Here is a 19,047-nt window from a genome sequence, read left to right as displayed (position 1 = left end):
GGAGGGGCCGGCTGCACCGGGCACATCTGGGGGTTAGGGGTGGGGGGTGCAAATCCACGGGTTAGGGGGCGCAAATCCACGGGTTAGGGGGCGCAAATTACTTGCCTTGCCCCGGGTGCTGACAACCCACGCTACGCCACTGATAAGGTATCATACCCTGTACTGAAAAAAAGGGGGGGAATACAGCCACACATGTTATAAAAAACACTTCAAGTCAATGTTTAATGAATATTAAGTGCATTCATTTTACAAAGTTTGGGGTTTGTTTTAACGGTGTGCAGTATTTAGTAGATACAAAATAAAACTTGTTTTATGTAATCAAAAATGTTCAGGTAAAGAACAATATTTTACACATTAGAGAATCTGTACAGGTATTTACAGAAGTGTCTCGTTTAAACTCTACTATTTACACACACAAACACACATATCCAGATCAGAACAGCAGTAAGTAAGATATGAGTTTTCACCTTTTTATATTGTTTCCTTTCTGAAATAAAAGGCTGAGGAGCTACTTAGGGCTTTTCCTGCTGTGCACATTTTCAACAAAAATAGCTGCCAAAACAAAACCCTCACTTCTCTAAAGGTTAGGACTTATTAGGATTACCTGCAATTAAAATTTTGAACCTCTTAATTTAAGGACCTTTGAATTTACATATTCGGATTCTACACTTAGTTCATAAAATGTTGAAAGTATGTTGTAAAGGGAAGCAATACTTTTAAGCTAGCACGAAATGGCAATTGTAGTTTAATTGCAAAAGTTGGCTTTTTAAATACAAATAATTGTGCATACAGGTTCCAAATAATTGCTCTGCTTGGCTGCAATGCTAAGCCACAAATTATGGCTTCTCTAATCACACTCATTGCCCATTAATAAAACTGGTGAACAAACAACAGAGTGGCTGGCTTAGCAGCACCTGGTTTCTTTTCTCCAAACCATGACTGGGAAGGCAAAAAGAAACTTTGGCTTCAGACTATGGTTTATTGTGATGGGAAAACCACAAGCACTGGTTGGGACATAATGCTAAGCCAGGAGCTCTGTGGTTTCTTTCCCAGGTGAACTAATGGAAGAGTGAAGCAGGAAAGCTTGAGTTGTGTGCACAGTACGGTTAAACAAGCCATAGTTCATGGTTTAGTGGTTTAGCATTATGTCTAATGCTGCCATTGTGTTGGCTCATCTGAGGAAACACTTGCAAATACTGATGTATTCCTGCCAAAATATGCTACCTTTGTATGATCTATAATAAGGACTGTATGTACAGTACATCTTTGAACAAATGCCATTGGGTAATATACTGCAAAATTTCACAATCTGTGCTTTCTGAAAACTGAGAGAAAAGAGGAGGCTGTTGTTTAACAACCAACCCTCTTGTGTTTTCTAGTGGTCAACATTTCTCTGTGACATTCTAAATCAGGGTGGGGAATCTATGGCCCTCCAGATATTGTTGGACTACAATGCCCATCATCCTGACTATTGACCAGGATGGTAAGGGCTGATGGAAGTTGGGAATCCAACAACTTCTGTAAGGCAACAGGTTCTCCGTCTGTTTTTAAATCAATAGCATGAGGTGTTTCAGCTCAAAGAATTCAACTTCCCATGTGCTAGGAATTGATCATCTGCTGTCCTCGAAGTTTTAACAAAATAATGGCTTCAGACACAGTGGAATGCAGAGGAACGAGAAGTACTATAGTGTCTTGCACTTCAACTTCCCCTAACCGTTCTTTATAATCCCAAATGGAACTTCTAAGGAGAGATATGAAAGTTTCACTCCAGGCAATTCAGGTAACAGGAAAGACAGGTTGTATGCACTTCCTGTTTCCTCTGTGCTCTGTAATATGCAAGGCTGCTCAAGGGCACTAACAGGTCCAACAGATCTGTTTGATACCTTCAAAAAAAAACTGAGAACGCAGGGCATTATTATGAAATCTGTGGGCATAAAAGGTGCATTTTAAGTCTACCTATAAGGATAAGCAACAAACAGTTATTCTGACTTTGATTACATGTCCCATTTCTCTCTCTCTCTCTCTCTCTCTCTCTCTCTCTCACACACACACACACAGACACACATACACATGCACACAGTGCACATAAACTCATAGCAGTCCATTCTTAGTAGCAATAGTATAGCCACTAGCTGCAGTTTGACATCTTGAATAGTTTCAGCAACTGCTTGAACCTTTCTTCAACCTGTGGAGAGAAAGCAAAGAGTCTAGAAGTTATTTCCCTAAAAATAAAGTATGCTTTTTTTCCTCACACATGTGCAGATATGAACCAAGTGATCCCACCAGTTCTGATTACTGAAAAGTGCAACTACAATCATGGAAATGCTGCCAGCCTTTTCAGGGATTGCTCAGCTCACGTGCATACTTCAGGTAGGACACCCTTGCCAATATGGAGAAGCAACATTATGCATTGAATGGCCTCAGTATATGTAGATGTGAACATTCCCTCATCTTGAACAGACTAAAGTGGGTTATGTAGGCTTTCATAAAAAAGGATTTCCACAGTTTAAAGGCACCAGAGGTATAAACCTACTGATTCCTGTCTTGTGTATGAATATTGCATATCCACATGCAGCATCATTAGTCAGACTGCCACTTCAGAATAAACAAGTCCCCGCCCCCACTTCAGAATTTATGTATATCTTTTATGGCATGGTATATACCCAAAGGGTTATATAAGATCAAATAAAATTACATGTAAAGCCTATATGGATGTAATACTACTTTTCATATAAATATATTTTAAAAATTAACTTCCTTTCTACCAATCATTTCTTTAGTCTGTAGAACAATCTGAATTTTGACACATCTTTTCTGATACATTTTTTCTCCTAAGAAATGTTAATGAATTCAGTAGAGTGTCATGGGGTTATATTTCTGAAGATATGCACTGCTCAACCAGACAGAAACACGGTTACACTTGTGTGCAAGGGAGGTTCAAACACAATTGCTTACCAAAATACGTACCTGAGCTGGACTTTTATTTAACCTGACAGCAACAGAAGCAAATGTTTTTCCTGAAGGTCCTTTCTTCTGACATTCCAATAGAATCTCCCGATCATCATTTCTATAATAAACATACAAGGGTAACTTCAACATCTGAACACTGTTTTGAACTAAGTCTATCTATGTCAACACTTCACACAGCAATGTTGTAACTTGAAATAAGTTTTTAAAACTTAAAAGTCTGTTAATGAAGACAAACAGAATTCTGAAGGCTAATAGCAATTGCCCAAACCCTCCCTTATAAACTAAATGATACCCATTATGTTCACACCATTCTGAAGCTTCTTCGGAACAATGATGATCACTTTATAATAATAATTAACAACAACAACAACAACAACAATAATAATAATTTATTACTTTTCCCCTGCCTATCTGACTGGCTTGGCCCAGCCACTTGGGGCAGCTTCTAACAAAATTTAACAGAATACAGCGAAAACATCAGACATTAAAAACTCTGTTGAATGGCTTTGAGGTCAGGTTTTCTCTCAAAAAAAAAAACACACCCAAAAACAAAAACACACCAAAAAACCCAAAACAGATTGAATGGTTGTCCTTGGGTTTCATTCGGATATGAAAAAATATTTGTAAAACAAAGTAAAAGCTTATAGTTTCTAATTACTTTGCAGCGTTGCTCAATGAAGCAAATGGAAATAAAGCAAGGATTTCCATTTGGGACTATATTAGGCTTCATGATTTACTGCTAAATGCAGACATTTTCCACAAAGGAAGTATACACAATACAATGAACCCTGTCAAGACAAGAGGCCACAATTCAACCCACCAGGTGCTCACTTGGGCTTCCAAGTTTCCCCCTCTCAATCAATTTACTGTCCCTACCTTCCAGTTCAGAAAACCTAGTTTCAACTGCAATGTAAAAATAAGACTACATATTTGCCTTTCCTGATTCAAGAGACAGGTCAACAAAGCTGAACGTACAACCAAGAAAAAAAGTTTGCTATGGCAATAATGTCCAGGCCACAGAATGCAGAAATGTATCACTCTATCTCCAACTGTTAAACTACACTTCCAGACCTCCCTTATTCATCCCATTGATTCAGTTTTTGGTTTTTCTTTTGTATTCTTACCTTGTCCAAGAAATCACAACTTCCCCTTTTTTCTTAATGATGTTTTTGGCACACAGACTTGATGGTGTCGGGGAGGATGTTGATGGTAAAGAATCTTTGTCTCCCACTGATGCAGTTTTATTACTGGATGTGTCTGTGGTCACTGAAGTAATCTCTTTAGACCTTTTGCTGGTTTTTTTACAAGCCAATTCACTACTGTCCTTTCTTTGTCTCTTTGCGTTGGGTGTATCTTCTGTCTCTTTTTTCCTTTTTTTCCTTTCTTTTGTTTCACATCCCAGGCCACCAGTATTTAGAGTAGTACCTGTTTCAAGATTCTCATCTGCTGTACACTTGTCAGTCAGAAGCTCTGTCAAATTTACAACTGCTTCAATATCATGCTTTGGATGATCATCTGCTACATGGTGTTTCGCTGTCTTCTCCTCCTTTTTGTCTTCACATAAGCCTTCTATTCTAGCATTTGAAGCACATTCCACTGTAAGATCCCATGAATCAACTTCATTTTCTATGGGAGTCTCATCAGTCAAGTCTACACATATATCAAAATGGGTCTCAGAAGACAACTTTTCTACAAGGGAAACTGCTGCACAGCTAATTGGAGAATGTTCTAATTCACCACAAGATGCATCTCTTTTTTGAAAGACTTTCACGGTGTGTGCCTGAGGTAGTGTAAACACTTCAGGTGTGTCCTCATGCTGGCTAGTTTCAATCAAGGATTCTAAAGTTCTCCCTGGTTCTTTAGGGGGCTCTTGCAAATCAGTGGCTTCTTCCAGGCCAGCACCACTATGCAACACCTGATGGGGCCCAAGTAAATCCGGGCCTTGAGTTTGACTGGCATTAGTATATCGCTCCTGAAGCAATTCAGACGCTGCAAGATTGCAAGGTTGTTCTTCTCTGGCATTCCTGAACAGGTCCTCTACAGATTCAAGTGCCTCATTCGGGGCATCAGAATGAGGTTCCTGTTGGGGTTCAGAAAGATGAGGAACCTGATCGTTTGCAAGGCACAGAGGTGGCTCCTTCTCAGACCCCATCAAATGAGTAACTTGTCTCTCTCCAACATCATTCAGCTTACCCTCAGAGTCAATAATCTTTAAATTTTCCTTAGATGTTGCTGTATCTTCCAAAGGAATGCTTTTGAGGTCCAAAGTATCTAATTTTTCTTCCAACACAATTTCCTTGTTTCCTGCCCCACTAGAAGAGGTCAGTGGTTCATTTGCTAGAGTAGGCTGTTCAAGGACTGGTGAGGTAGATGGTGCTGCACGCCTTATTTTAACAATAAAGTGGTCATTTGATTTCTCCATTATTACTGCCTGCATTGGAAGGCTTGGGCAATACTGAAATCCAGGAGCAGGAGGTATATTTGCCCATGATGAAGAACAGCTTGATTTGCTGCTTGAATTATCAGATTCCAAAGCCAAATGGATGTCCTGTTCAGAAGCATCCTCCTCTTCAAGATGGGCATCTTCACTGAAGTGTGCGCTCAGAACATCCTCAGGAACTGAGCCATACATGTCAGGTTTCAGGAAGCTAAGATGAGCATCTGACTTCAAAGGGGAGGGAATAGTCAACGACACAGCTAGGTCTTCCAGAAGAATAGAAGAGACAAGTGATTTCGGTTTCTCTGAAATGCACTCCTCACCTTTCTTCAAAGCAGGACTAGTAGGAATTTCAAACATACAGCTTTCATCAAGAATATCTGGATCAATTGGCATCTGCAGTCTAGCTAAAAAAGCTGAATCTCTTTCAGGTGAAACTATAGGCCATTTAATTCCATCTAGTACTCTCGACTCAACTCCAGTCTCTCTTGGAATCTGCTCTTCGGTCTCATATGGAGGCTCAGTCACACAGTTCTGGCCATCTGGGGTGTGTTTTTCTGGTGTCCTGAACTCCCATTGATTGTCACTGATAAAGTCACCATTTTTTTCTGAAAGGTCAGACCCTTGTAACAAACTTTTGAACATTTCACCCATTTGAGCGTCATTCACCAGGTTGAATGTCAGGCCAGACATCTGCTGTTCTGTGAGAGGTCCACAGCTAATATCAGACTTGTGAGAGTCTCCAATCATATGCAATCTTTCATTTTCATTTTTTCCACCGTTCAAAGAAGTGTCTGACATGGAGCTTTCCTTGAAAGGTTCAGCTTCAGTCCGAGAATGTTTTGGGTTAACAGTATGGGAACTTCTACATTTTGCAGTCACATTTTTCTGTGTGCTCATTTTATTTGTGTTATGGTGACCTCGCTTCAATAGCTGGTTACTTGCTACTGGTTTTGATGGGGCACATTCTTCAGGCTTTTGCATTCTAGCATTTAAGGCTGGTTTCTTTGATTTCTGTCTGTCAATTTTATTTTTATGATTTATAAGGCATTTGGGGCTTTCTTTCTTTCTTTTATCAAGCTTACCTTCATCACTTTCATTTCCAAAGCTTACCAAGGTACACAGCTTTAGAATAATTTTTTTTATTTTATCAAATAAGTAGTCAAGCTGCTCGTCCACAAGTTTCCACAACTTTTTCTTCATATCGGATTGCTGCTGTTCAAAGAGATGCACTATTGCACTATTCTCTTTGATCCGATTAAGTTTATATTCTATAACTTCACAGAGGTTCAGCTTTAAAGCCTCACTAGATTTAGACATTTTAGAGAAGTCAAGGTATTTTACCAGAGATGTAAAGTTCAAAATAGCTGAATCTATGATCCTATGAAAATGCTGTACTGGAAATTGTATCTTAAACTTCATGTAGCTTTTCCGTACTTGCTTTCTTATAGCTTTCAGCATCTGCATGAACTCATGCACTGTAGAAGGTACAATAATTTGAACTATTTTTTCAAGACTGTCAATGCTCACAGTTTTAATTTTCTTTACTTCATTGGAGCGCATTATAGTTCCACCTTTGGGATTTTCTTTATTTTTCCCCCCAGAAGACAATTTTCCTGTATCTTCTCTGGAAGATGTTGTCCTGACCTTGTGGTTGCAAGTACTCTTGGTCAAATTAGATCTATCTGGAGATGCTTTTCTTCTTGTTTTTTTACTATTTTCAGAGTTGGCTTCTATTTTAGGCTCATCATTGTCACTTACAATTTCACCTTCTTCTAATTCATCTGAGGACATGCTTAGCTGAGACTCCTCTAAGATTTGATGACCTGAGCAAAGAGGCTTTTGGTTTTCCTTGTTCAGTTCGCTGGACTGGTTCCTTCCAGGATAGACAACTGCATTTTCTGGAACAAAATCTAGAAATAATGAAACAATTTGTTAATTAAGCAGCCCAAAGTAGCAAGTCTCAAAACAAATTCCAACGACGGTATAATCTAATAGTCAATTTTAGTTTAGAACAGTGAACATAATTGTTTAGAAGTGCCAGTAGCTCTAGGCCTTGCATTTTAGCAGAGGACAGGCAGCTTTTGGAAGAAGAGCTAGATTTTTTAAAAAACTTCAGCAGGGAAACAGTTTTTATATATCAAGTTCCATGGCAACTTATCTTGAAATTGCAAGATTAAGCCCAAAGGCACTTTTAATTATTACTGCCTCCAAAACTAGTGGATAAGAAACTGTGCAAAGAGTTCTGCCAGAATGTGGGTTACACTCTGTAGCTTAACGTGGCTTGCAATTCCAATTTTCAAGAGTGGGGAAACCCTTTAGATGCTGTTGGACCCCAACTCCCCAGGGTTGATGGAAGCTGTAGTCCAGCAGCATCAGAGGGTCATGGATTAGCCACTACTGCCTTAAACAGTTTCCTCCTATGTAATCAGTTTGAATAAATATCTACCTCAGAGCTAGCAGACTGAAAGCTAAATCTTACTCCCCACTGAGTTTAAACAGGACAGTCAGTAGCCCAGTGTCATAATATTTGCTTTGAACACAGAAGGTCTGAAGTTCAATCCCTGGCATCTCTAGGTAAGGCTGGAAGAGACTCTTGTCTGAAATCTTGTAAAGCCACGGCCACTCAACGTGGACAATACTGAACTAGATGGGCAGCTTCGTTTCCTAGCTTGAGAAAAAATGCCTGTGAATTGCAGCTGTGCAGTATGATCTTGTGTATTGCTCAGAAGTTGCATTTAGTACTCCCATTCAAGTGTGTATGGGATCACAGTCGTAAATTCCAACACACTAAGAACACTTACTAAAGAGAAAGCTCCACTGAACTCAATGGGGAAGATATGTACAGGATTGTACTGCACAGATGAAGCACACTTGCCTACAAGCTGTGCAGTAAGTTCTACTGAAAACAAACGGAACTTAATTGCAACTCAGTTATGTTTAGCATCGGTATACGTGTGAATGCTTAATGTGTTCCTTATTCAAATAAAAATCATGTAACAGGCAGAGCATATTAAACATATACCTGCATTATAGCTTTTCACAGGTCCTTTGTAAGGGCTTTCCATTCGGGGTACTTTAGCAAAAGGTCGCATTGGACTATTAAGTGGGCTGATTGCTTTTGGAATATTCCTCATATGATTGAGATCAATGCTCAGAATAGAGTTATCATCATCAACAGAAACTGTGCTTATTTCTCTTGCTGGAGATGTAGTTTTTAACCCTTCATTGTATAATGTTTCCAAGTGGTTTTCATTGTTACGGTCAGGAAAGCTTGGCTCCAAGTGACCACCACTCAGTATTTTGCCTTCTTCCACAGTAGCTTTATGAGGCATAGGCTTGTTCTCTTTTTCAGGACCCTCCAAGACATTTTCACCTGTCCAATTACTGGACTCCTTCTCGTCCATCAGTGAGTCTGAATCTGTCCCACTGATCTCATCTATTACACTAAAAGAATCAAAATCCACAGAACTTATAGTCTCCACATCATTGAAAGAGTTATCGGGAAGTGTGTCTTGATCCAAGGGGCTTTCTAAACCAGAAGCCACATGCATCTTGTCAACTCCACCAGCTTCTCCCATCCCAGTTTTTGCCTCAGTCAGGAGCTTCATATCTTCCGGCGCCCACTGCGCTGCTATATCTTGTGGGTCTGAGGTTGTCTTCAAAGGCTTTGTGTTTAGAGTTTTTGGCAGCCCCTCATTTCCCACCTTCATTTTGACCTCAGAAAGAGGCATTACTTGTTCCGATTTGGTCTGAACAGGGTTGTCACAGATGGGTGATAGTGGTGTTTGTGTTTGCTTAATGGCATTAGCACCAATAGCCTCAGCTGGCACCAACATGACTTCCTGACCTGGAATTTCTGTACCACATTTATTGGTAGACTTTGCCACTGCTTTGCATTTGTCTGTTTGTTTCTTAGCAGGAGAAAGGGTTAAATTTAGTGTCTGCATAAAGCTCAGTTTTAAGTCTTTGCTTTTTGACTGCTCCTCTTCCCTTCTAACTTTTATAGGCACCTGCTCCTCCAAGCCTTCAACTACCTTGGCAGTCTCTACTGATTGAAAGGACTTCTTTTTCTCCCTTTTTGCACTATCTTTAATTTTCATGGCTCCTTTTCCTGTTTGGAGGGATGGTTCCTTTGATTCTCTTTTTTCATTTTGAGAAGTCCTGGCCTCATTAGAATCATCTCTCTCATTTTTCCTTTTCTCTTCAGTTCTATGTCTGCCCGATTTTGAACGTGTGTGTTCAGATTCACTTTTACTGCTATCCTCTTTAGGGTGGCCATGTTTCAGCTCTTTGTTTAAAACAGGAGGTGGTGGTGGTGAAGGTTTCCCTCCACAGGGCACAGGACCGCTTGCTTCTTTGTTCCTCCTGCAATCACTATGTTTTCTTTTTCTATCTTCCACATAGCTTTTGCTTGTTTTTTTAGGGCTTCTGGCAATTTTATTCCATTCAGGGGGACTACTAACCTTGCCAGTTCTTTGTTGTTCTAGATAGCTGTCAGATTGCCTGTTTTTTTGTCCGTTGTTGCTTTCCTCTTTGTTTCTCAGTTTCAGGTCCTTCTGATTTTTGTTTTGTGACTTTTCACTCCTGTCACTGCTGGAGTGTTCTAGTTTTGACAGTGATGTATCTTTAGGGGTTGGTTGTTTCTCCCTAGCAGAAGGGACCTTATCAGTTCTTTTTTCTGTATGTGGGCTGCTTTTGAGCTTCAAGTCCTTTTTATCTTTCCATAGTCCGTTTTTTTCTGTTTTGTCTGGATTAACTTCCAACCTTCCATGAGAATCCAACTTTCCCTCTAGTGTGCTGCCTAGATTTTGGTGTGCTTTTGTTTTGTATCTGTAGTTATTCTCACTGCCATGATGCTCATTATGTTTCGTTTCTTTTTTTCCTTTTTCTTTGTCATAAGAGCTGTCAACACTTGCAAGCCTTACATGAGTACCATTGCTGCAAAGCTGTTCAGGATGAGATTGAGATATGTACAGAGTGTCTCCTTTTTCTGGAGGCAATTTCTTGTTTTCTGTACCCCAAGGTTTGTCCTTAGGCAGGGCTTGGGTAGTTCTAGAATCAGTTCTTGAATTGTTCTCTGGAACTAAATCTCTGAATTTATTTTTCAGTTTTGATCCCTCCAAGTTTCTTGCATTATTAGTTGATGCTGGGAAGTATGTTCTACCATAGGTATTCGGATGAACTTGAAATTCTGTTAACCTGTTTAGAAAGAGATTGTATTACTATACTACATTTCAAAAGTTATTTGAGATTTAAGCAAACTCCAAATTCTACTAAAATCTAAATGCCGTGGTGAGAATAAGCATTTAAAAGTCTTAAATAAATATTTAATCTTCCTTTTACTTTTAAAGGAAGAAAAGGTCCACACCATGGCATTCTTTAAGAAGTTGGCTTGTATCAACAAAGCATAGTTAAGATTAACCAGTTTGGATGGGGACCTTCTATTTAGGATTTATACAAACAAACAGAAAGGATAACACTGTTGAAATTACCAGATCTTCTAATGAGCTGTCGTTCCCTTTTAAAATGACAATCCCCATTTAATGTTTTCTCCCCCCCCCCCCCAACTTCCTAATATAGTAACATACCAGAACCAAAATAGGCAGAAAAAGAGAGCCTTAACTCATAGCCTCTCTAGTTAACCTGGTCCCAATCACCCAGCACATGCTTTACACAGGGCAGCCCCGTTTCAGGAATGCTGTTCCCAGGGATCCTTGCCTGGTGCCAATGTGGTTGCCATGAGATGAAAATGATATGCTTCAGTTGCAACAATTTGTTTACAAATGTTGATGGCTTGGGGCTTTGTTGAAGCCAGTCTGGTCCTTTCAGCTTTTAAAATTAAGATAGAATGAGAACTGAACATCATTTAATTTGCTCGTAGCTTCCTTAAAAAAGAAACAAGTCTCAAAGCAACTTCCTCCCGATAAGTACATGCCAATGCAGATACCTCAAAACAGTACAACACATTAAAAGTGTTCATCCACAGTAAAAAGGTAAAGGACCCCTGACACTTAAGTCCAGTCACGAACAACTCTCGGGTTGCGGCGCTCATCTCGCTTTACTGGCCGAGGGAGCCGGCGTTTGTCCATAGACAGTTTTTCTGGGTCATGTGGCCAGCATGACTAAGCTGCTTCTGGCGAAACCAGAGCAGCGCACAGAAATACCATTTACCTTCCCGCCGGAGAGGTGCCTATTTATCTACTTGCACTTGACGTGCTTTCGAACTGCTAGGTTGGCAGGAGCTGGGACCGAGCAACGGGAGCTCACCCTGTTGCGGGGATTCGAACCGCCAACCTTTTGATCGGCAAGCCCTAGGCTCAGTGTCTTAGACCACAGCGCCACCTGCGTCCCTCATGCACAGTACTCAGCTTAAAAACAAAATACACTTCCCCTGATCCCCACTGAAATGAACACCCAATTGAACCACAAGACCTTAGTACCATCCCTGGCCAAATACCGGACAGAATGAAAACATTCCACATCATTGCGCACTAGTTATGCTAGCAAGCATGAAGCTATGAACAGAATGTGTAGGTAACCTTTTTCAGAAAACACTTCAAATTTTAGCATAATTTTTTTTCAGAAGATGAGTATCTGATACCCAGCAAGTTAACGTTTATGTGTATGTTAAATTTAACTACAAAAAAGATAGGCTTAGAAAACATCTTCTACTTTTTAGTTTCAAATGTGTCTTGCTTCTTCTTCTAAATATTTGGACAATAGAGGACATTCCTGAAAAAAGCATACCTTCGCTGGAGACTATTAATTTCTTCATCCTTGCGATTAATTTCCACTCTAGCTGTTTTTAGGAGAGCGGAAATATTCTTTTTAAGAGACTGGTTTTCATTTTGCAGAGCAGAGTTCTAATTTTAAAAGAACACAGAGACATATACACGTTATGAACTTGTATCTGCATATATTGGGGGAGAGAAGGAAATAACGGTTTAGGAAAAAATCTCATTTAAATGAATCACAGTTAACTTTCACAAAGAACTTTCAAAATGCCCCACCGACTTTGTACTGCAGCCTAATAAAAAAGTACTATTTTCAATAAGCATCAAAGCAAAATACATTTACGATACTAACAGTCCTTACTGAGACAGAGCTGCCCTGCACAGCCTCACTAATTCAAAATATTATTATTGTGGTTGCTGTTTCTTATTTTCTTATTTTGATTTATTTAAAAAACCAGATACACTCACAACTAATACTTCAAAACAGCAAACCAATACAAATTGGAAGATGTATATGAAGAGTTTGTAGAACACTTTCAGTTACAGGATACAAAATGGATAAATTACCACTTAATGCTGCTTTACCTGTTCCTGTATTTGCTGAAACCTCCTTGTCAACTCTTGAAGTTGTTGCTGACATTTCTCATGTTTAGCCTGCAACTGTTGAAACAGGATTATTCACATTTGTATTAAAGACAGTATTAAGTGAGCATAATTTTCTTTGGGTAATAATAATAATAATCGAGCTTTGTTAAAATATGCAAGAAAAGTCATTACATTAAAATAATAGTAAATAAAATTTCCCTCACAAACAGGAAAACCATCCAAACATGCATTTACAAAATGTCTGTGTCATGACTGATCACAGATTTCCTGGTGCACATGTCGAATTTTTCAATAAATTGAGACTTCTCAGTAAAGTGGGTGTTTGGGGATTTTAAAATGTTTTGATAGCACATAGTGTACTAAAATGTGCTGAACTGATGAATTTAAAACATACACCTTGCTAACTAACTTGCTAACTAACTACATCACATTTCACCAACGTATCATTGATTCAAAATACATACATCATTGTAAGTAGCTTCCTTTGCTGTTCCTTCTTCAATCAGGATCTCATCAAATAGGTTTAAACTACTTATTGATGAGGTCAGTTTTGTAGCAGGTTTGACTGAGAGAGCAGGAAGAGAGAGAGAGAGAGTTTTACTTGGAATATTTTCCTTTTCCATTGTACCCATTCTTCCATTAGATAAGATCGAAAGAGCTATAATAATAACAATAACAACAGCAACAACAATAATAATATTATATTATTTATACCCCGCCCATTTGGCTGGGTTTCCCCAGCCACTCTGGGCAGCTTCCATCAAAAGATTAAAAATACATTAAAACATCCGTCACATCCGTCATTAAAAACTTCCCTAAACAGCAGGTCCCTATGCCACATCAAACTGCTTTTGAATATTGTTCTCAGTTTCAAAAGTGTTTCCTATGTGGGACGGGGGCGGGGGGGCGGGATGCACTAGACATCTAGTGGGGGGGGCTTACTCCCATGTAAAAGTTGTGAAAGTTAGTTTCAGTTTCACAACTTCCATCAGGTTTTTAAATCATGTATAGTGTTATGATGTTCCAGGATACAGCAACCGGTTCTGCACATTTTATCTCTTCCCTGATGTCCTTCCAAATAAGTCATGGTTGCCACTTGTCACCTAAGAAATTCTACTTAGATCAAAATGCTATTTGTGGCAGCTGCTAACTCAAATTACATATCAAAGCCATCTCTTAAGAGTCAATACAAACTACTCCTACTCTGAAGTGTAAAAGATACTTATTGCTTCTGCAACAAACCCAAAACAAAAATGCTCTATCCTAACAGCAGGATGAATATATACAGGACCTTTTATGACAAAATTCTCCAAAGTATAATTAAATAACCAAATAACTATGGATTGTATCCAACTCAGCTAAAAGCTTCTGTCAGTGGAAGAGGAAGGGAAGCAGTGAATTCTCAGTGGTTCATCCTTCCTGCTCAAGCCTTACCCCCCATGTCCATCATAAATCTGCTTCAGAGATCTTTACTCTCAGCTGAGGAATGCCATTGGTTACAAAGCTATGAACATACCAGAAATAACTGGAGAGCTGTCTAATCCATCATAAATATCCACTGAACTCTCATCATCATCTGCTCCTTGAGAAGAAACTGCAAATAAAGAGAATAAAGTAATAATATGTAAGTTCACCCAGTCTATGCACGTAGTAATGGTGAAATACAAGAGAAGGCACTAGAAAGGATCTTTAGTAGGAAATCACTATGAGGTGAAAGAAATAAGAAGCTCTTCTCCCCTTGCACTAGTGTCCCCCTTCAAATTGTAGCCTCAGCGGTGGGTTTTATAGAATGATAAATTACCGTATTTTTTGCACCATAACACTCACTTTTTTCCTCCTAGAAAGTAAGGGGAAATGTCTGTGCGTGTTATGGAGCGAATGCCTGCGGGTGGCAGGGGGTGGGGATCTGCTGCAGTCGTGAGCAGAGGATCCATGGTTCCCCTTCCTTCCCTCCTCTGTGGTTACAAAGCATGGATCCACATGGATCCTCAGGATTTTTGCATTGGGCTACTCCAAACTTACTGTCAGATCACATGTCTGTGGCCACAGCATGAACCACAAAAATCATATATCCACTATTTCGTTTAGAATATTTTTTTTCTTGTTTTCCTCCTCTAAAAACTACGTGCGTGTTATGGTCTGGCACGTGTTATAGAGCGAAAAATACGGTACTTAAAAGGGACAAAAATAGGCCATTTTTGTGTCGGAAATAACTTCTTACATTAAAAAGATAATACAGCATCAAACATAGCCATAACAGTAATACCTAGGTCCTTATCATTTGTTCAATAATGGTATCCATCATATTCTATGAAGTCACAAGAAGAAAATTGTAGTTAAGAGGGCATCCAATGCTTGTCTGCACAACTCTGCTCCCAAAGATCAGATTCTTAGAAAACCATATGATGGGTCTCTCAGCAATGCAGGAAGAAAACTGATGATCTCTTCCGATGACCAGCAACAGCTCTTGCCACAACATATGACAGTCAACTGTGCTGTACAAGGAGCTACATATATTGGTCCATATATAACTTTTCTCAAGGGTTTCTTCCTTGGTATGGAGTTTCCCTACATTTATTTATTTTTTAAGTAAAAATAATCTGATTAAAACCAACCAACAAAAAAACTTACCACCATGCAATAAATTAGAAAACGTCATCCCATCATCATCATCATCTGTTGCCATTATACTCTCTTCCTAGTATTCTCCATCTGCATTTGGCAACAAAAAAAAGATTCTGATTAGCCTAAGTAAAATCATACAGGTTATTAATATAGAAGGCAATCCATCAGAGAAAGATGGATCTCTTTATTCTGCTTTCACAGTGGGACACAAGTGTTCTTGCATACACAGATGATGGCCAGGATGGGAAGAACATATTCACAGGTGAATGAGATTGCCAGCATTTATTTTTGCAACAAACAGTTCCATAGCACTAAGCAGTGTTGTATCTACAGGGGGGCTAGTCAGATCTTTTTGCCCCTGGTGAAGCCACTAGGGGGGGCACAATTGAGGCTCCCAGCTTGTGTGTGTAAATGTGTATGGGGTGTGTGCCAAATTGGGTCTTTGACCTAGGTGAAGTAAAACCTAGTTTCGCCCCTGGCGCTAAAGCTAACCATAACTTGACGAGAATGAGCAAACATGTGGCTTCCCAGAACCAAGATTGTAGACAATAACACTACTTAGGCCTAAGCCAGAGCTTTCCAAACTGTGTGTCAGGACAAATTAGTGTGTCGGCTGCACTGTGTTGTTGAGTGTGTCTTGAAAATGCTCCCAGGGCTGGAAATGGATTAATTTAACCTCTGATTTGCTAGTGAAACTGAATTACTGTGTCATGAAATGACACCTTTCTAAAAAGTGTGTCACCAACATGAAAAGTTTGGAAAGCTCTGGCCTAAGCCATGGTTTGGCTTCAGGTTATGTTTGAACCTGGGCTTGTGGTTTGTCCACCAAGTCAGAGGTGAGGGGGAAAGCAAGTGAAGAGCAGTTCTCCAAAGAGGACAGAGTAGAGCAACCACTGTATACAATTCTTCCTATAAAAAAGTACAGGGCCTACTGCTCAAACAAGTCTTCTCCAACGAAAAGCAGTCTTCACTCTTAACCACGACAAGTAAAAGTGCTTTCTCATTACTAAACAGCAAGGCACTCTGCACATGTTCTTTGTGCACTTATGCACAACCCTAGTCTACTTAACTGGGAGCAAGCCTCACTGAATTCAACATTTAATTATTCCTCAGTAGACAAGTTTAGCATTACAAGGTTAGTCCTGGACTCAGTGGGGTGTGGGAAGACAAATTCCACCCAAAGCAGAACTAAGTGGCGATATAAAACATGACCCGCCACCACTCTCCGGTTAAACTGGTGCGGTCCAAGTCCACCACTTCGGAACTTCGACCCATTTGTTTCCCTCTTCGGGCGCTGAGCAGGCCTTAAGGCAGCCCCAGCCCCCACTTTCACCCCAGTGACCTCCAGCTGCTGTTGGACTACATGCCCAGTCACCACAAACCAGGATGGCTTGAGTTGTAGTCCAGCAACGTCTGGAGGGCCATAAAGGCACCCCCGCCCCACCCTCCAAACCCCCAGCCTTGCAGAAAGCGGGGGCGAGAAAGTGGGAGACGTGGGAACTGGGAGCGGGAAGAGTTACATGCTGGTGGGGTACGATGCCATTCGGGGGAAAGACAATACAATATATAGATAACTCGGGAGATGTGCTCGTGGGAATGCCGCCGCGGGGATCGGCAGGGGTTCCGGGCAGGTGAGGCAGCCACTCTCCCACCCGCTTGATCCCCACGAGAGAAAAACACCCCCACTCCCTTCCCGGGCCACTTGTTTCTACAAACCGGAATAACGCGCGCCGTGCCGCCTCCGCTGCTCCTCCTCACTTTCGCTCCCTCGGCCGGCGGCCGTCGCTGCCTCTCTCGCTGACAACACTCCCCCCACCCCAAAACACCGCCACCTTCGCCGCCGCCAAACGGGAGAGGTGGCGCCCGGAAGAGCCCGGCCAATCACCGGAGACGCTGGGGCGCGCTCCGTGCCTCAACGTCAGCAGCTCCCACCTCCGCCACAGAAACGCTTGGCGCCAAAAGGAAGCGACAAGGCCCGCCCCTTCGGGATGCTGGCGGGGCGGGTTTTCTTCGCCGGAGCTGCTTCGACGAGCGGCTCCGCTGGGGGGCGCCTGCTCTTGGGAGCAACCCGGCGGATTCTGTTTTTATATATACAAACTCAAGCCCTGAAGCCGCCGTCGGTGTTTTGATACTGCAAAGCTACCAGAAAGCTTCGTGGCTGATAACTTTGCCAGGGCAGAAGTTTGGGTTGCACGAAGACAGAGAAACTCTCCTCTGTCAGCTGTCAATTGAGGGCATACCCCAAATATGTGACATGGAGTGGGCCCCTAAAAGCTGTAGTCCTGTTCACGAGGACTGGGAGAAAGTCCCGTTAAATGCAATGGCGCTTACTTCCAAATAAACATGCATAGGGTTATGGAAAAGCTCATGCCCAGTGCTTTTTCTGCGGGTACTCAAGGGTACGCAGTACCAACACCTTTCCTTACAAATGTTAAAAGTGTGGCACTTATTGTAACAACTTCATGGCGAGTACCAACACCTTTTTCCTATTTTATTTTTTTAAAACCAAAAGCACTGCTTATGTCACAGTACACATTGCAAGCCTACGCTTGTCTACTCAGAAGTAAGCCCTGTTGAATTCAGTGGAACTTACATGTAAAGGAGTAAGGCCCACTGGGTACAGTGGAGCTTCTGAAGAAAGGTGCAGGGTTGCACTATTATCGTAAGTCTTCAAGGTGCTGCTAGATTATTTGCTGTTGGTGTAAGTAATAGACCTCAAATGAGCAACGGTTCAGCATTTTTTAAAAAGGTATCTAGCAATCCATCTGTCATCTCCCAGGTAAAGGGGGAGGGGAAAGGATGACTGAAGTTGGCTGTTGGATAATTTTTTTGTGGTTTTGGAAACTCAGCAAATAAGATAAGACCTTTGCAACTGAATTTTATGTATGCTTTCTCAGTAGAAAGCCCTGGAGTTCAATGTGACATACTGTCATGTAGTGTATAGCTGCTATAGCACATACAGTTACCGTATTTTTTGCACCATAACACTCACTTTTTTCCTCCTAGAAAGTAAGGGGAAATGTCTGTGCGTGTTATGGAGCGAATGCCTGCGGGTGGGGGGGATCTGCTGCAGTCGTGAGCAGAGGATCTATGGTTCCCCTTCCTTCCCTCCTCCGTGATTACAAAGCATGGATCCACATGGATCCTCAGGATTTTTGCATTGGGCTACTCCAAACTCACTGTCAGATCACATGTCTGTGGCCACAGCATGAACCACAAAAATCATATATCCACTATTTTGTTTAGAATATTTTTTTTCTTGTTTTCCTTCTCTAAAAACTACGTGCGTGTTATGGTCTGGTGCGTGTTATAGAGCGAAAAATACGGTAATTACATCTTGTACCAACTAGTGGTTAAAAAGATTGATTGTAAATTTTCACATCTCCTTTGACCTAAAAAGTTAACTCTGTCATTTGTTGGCTTTGTTCCAGCTATCCCATATAGTTTTTAAGATTCATTACAACAGCAATACTTTTGATAGCAGCAACTTTGTCTTTTGGCATACAAACTTGTTCGCATGCAACAAAGTGCTTTTGGCCACTTCCATTTAAGGTGCTCTGTGCAATCTAACCCTTTGTATATTTATTTGGGACTTAGTCTGAATAAACTCCACTCAACTTTATCTCTGGTGTGTTTAAGATGGCAGCTGTGCGGTCCTGTCCTGTGCAGGTT

At 40.8% G+C, this 19,047-nt stretch overlaps 1 protein-coding gene across 1 annotated transcript; it reads right to left on the bottom strand.

Moving 5' to 3' along the window:
* Nucleotides 1-200: 200 nt before the first annotated feature.
* Nucleotides 201-17,254, bottom strand: CASP8AP2 (caspase 8 associated protein 2). The gene is made up of 10 exons (XM_083496204.1): nt 17,092-17,254; nt 15,382-15,462; nt 14,267-14,344; nt 13,215-13,315; nt 12,730-12,804; nt 12,158-12,273; nt 8,433-10,609; nt 4,095-7,320; nt 2,968-3,067; nt 201-2,185 (listed from the first exon to the last, which is right to left on the bottom strand). Exons 2-10 carry the CDS (start codon nt 15,434-15,436, stop codon nt 2,129-2,131), a joined length of 5,985 nt encoding a protein of 1,994 aa, XP_083352330.1. The 5' UTR covers nt 15,437-15,462; nt 17,092-17,254; the 3' UTR covers nt 201-2,128.
* Nucleotides 17,255-19,047: the final 1,793 nt, after the last annotated feature.

This window comes from Podarcis liolepis, assembly GCF_965112155.1.
Source record: "Podarcis liolepis genome assembly, chromosome: 3".
Classification (NCBI taxonomy): Eukaryota; Metazoa; Chordata; class Lepidosauria; order Squamata; family Lacertidae; genus Podarcis; species Podarcis liolepis.
The sequence above is the reverse complement of the archived record's forward strand: the minus strand, read 5'-3'. Positions and strand labels throughout refer to the sequence as shown.

What these genes read in the sequence shown, in the direction of transcription:
- CASP8AP2 (XM_083496204.1), bottom strand. Translation starts at nt 15,436, where the DNA reads ATGGCAACAGATGATGATGATGATGGGATGACGTTTTCTAATTTATTG. An exon ending in AGGAAGCTACTTACAATGAT is followed by an intron (nt 12,805 to 13,214) that starts GTATGTATTTTG and finishes CTGTTTCAACAG; the next exon opens with TTGCAGGCTAAACATGAGAA. An exon ending in GTTGTGATTTCTTGGACAAG is followed by an intron (nt 3,068 to 4,094) that starts GTAAGAATACAA and finishes TGTTTATTATAG; the next exon opens with AAATGATGATCGGGAGATTC.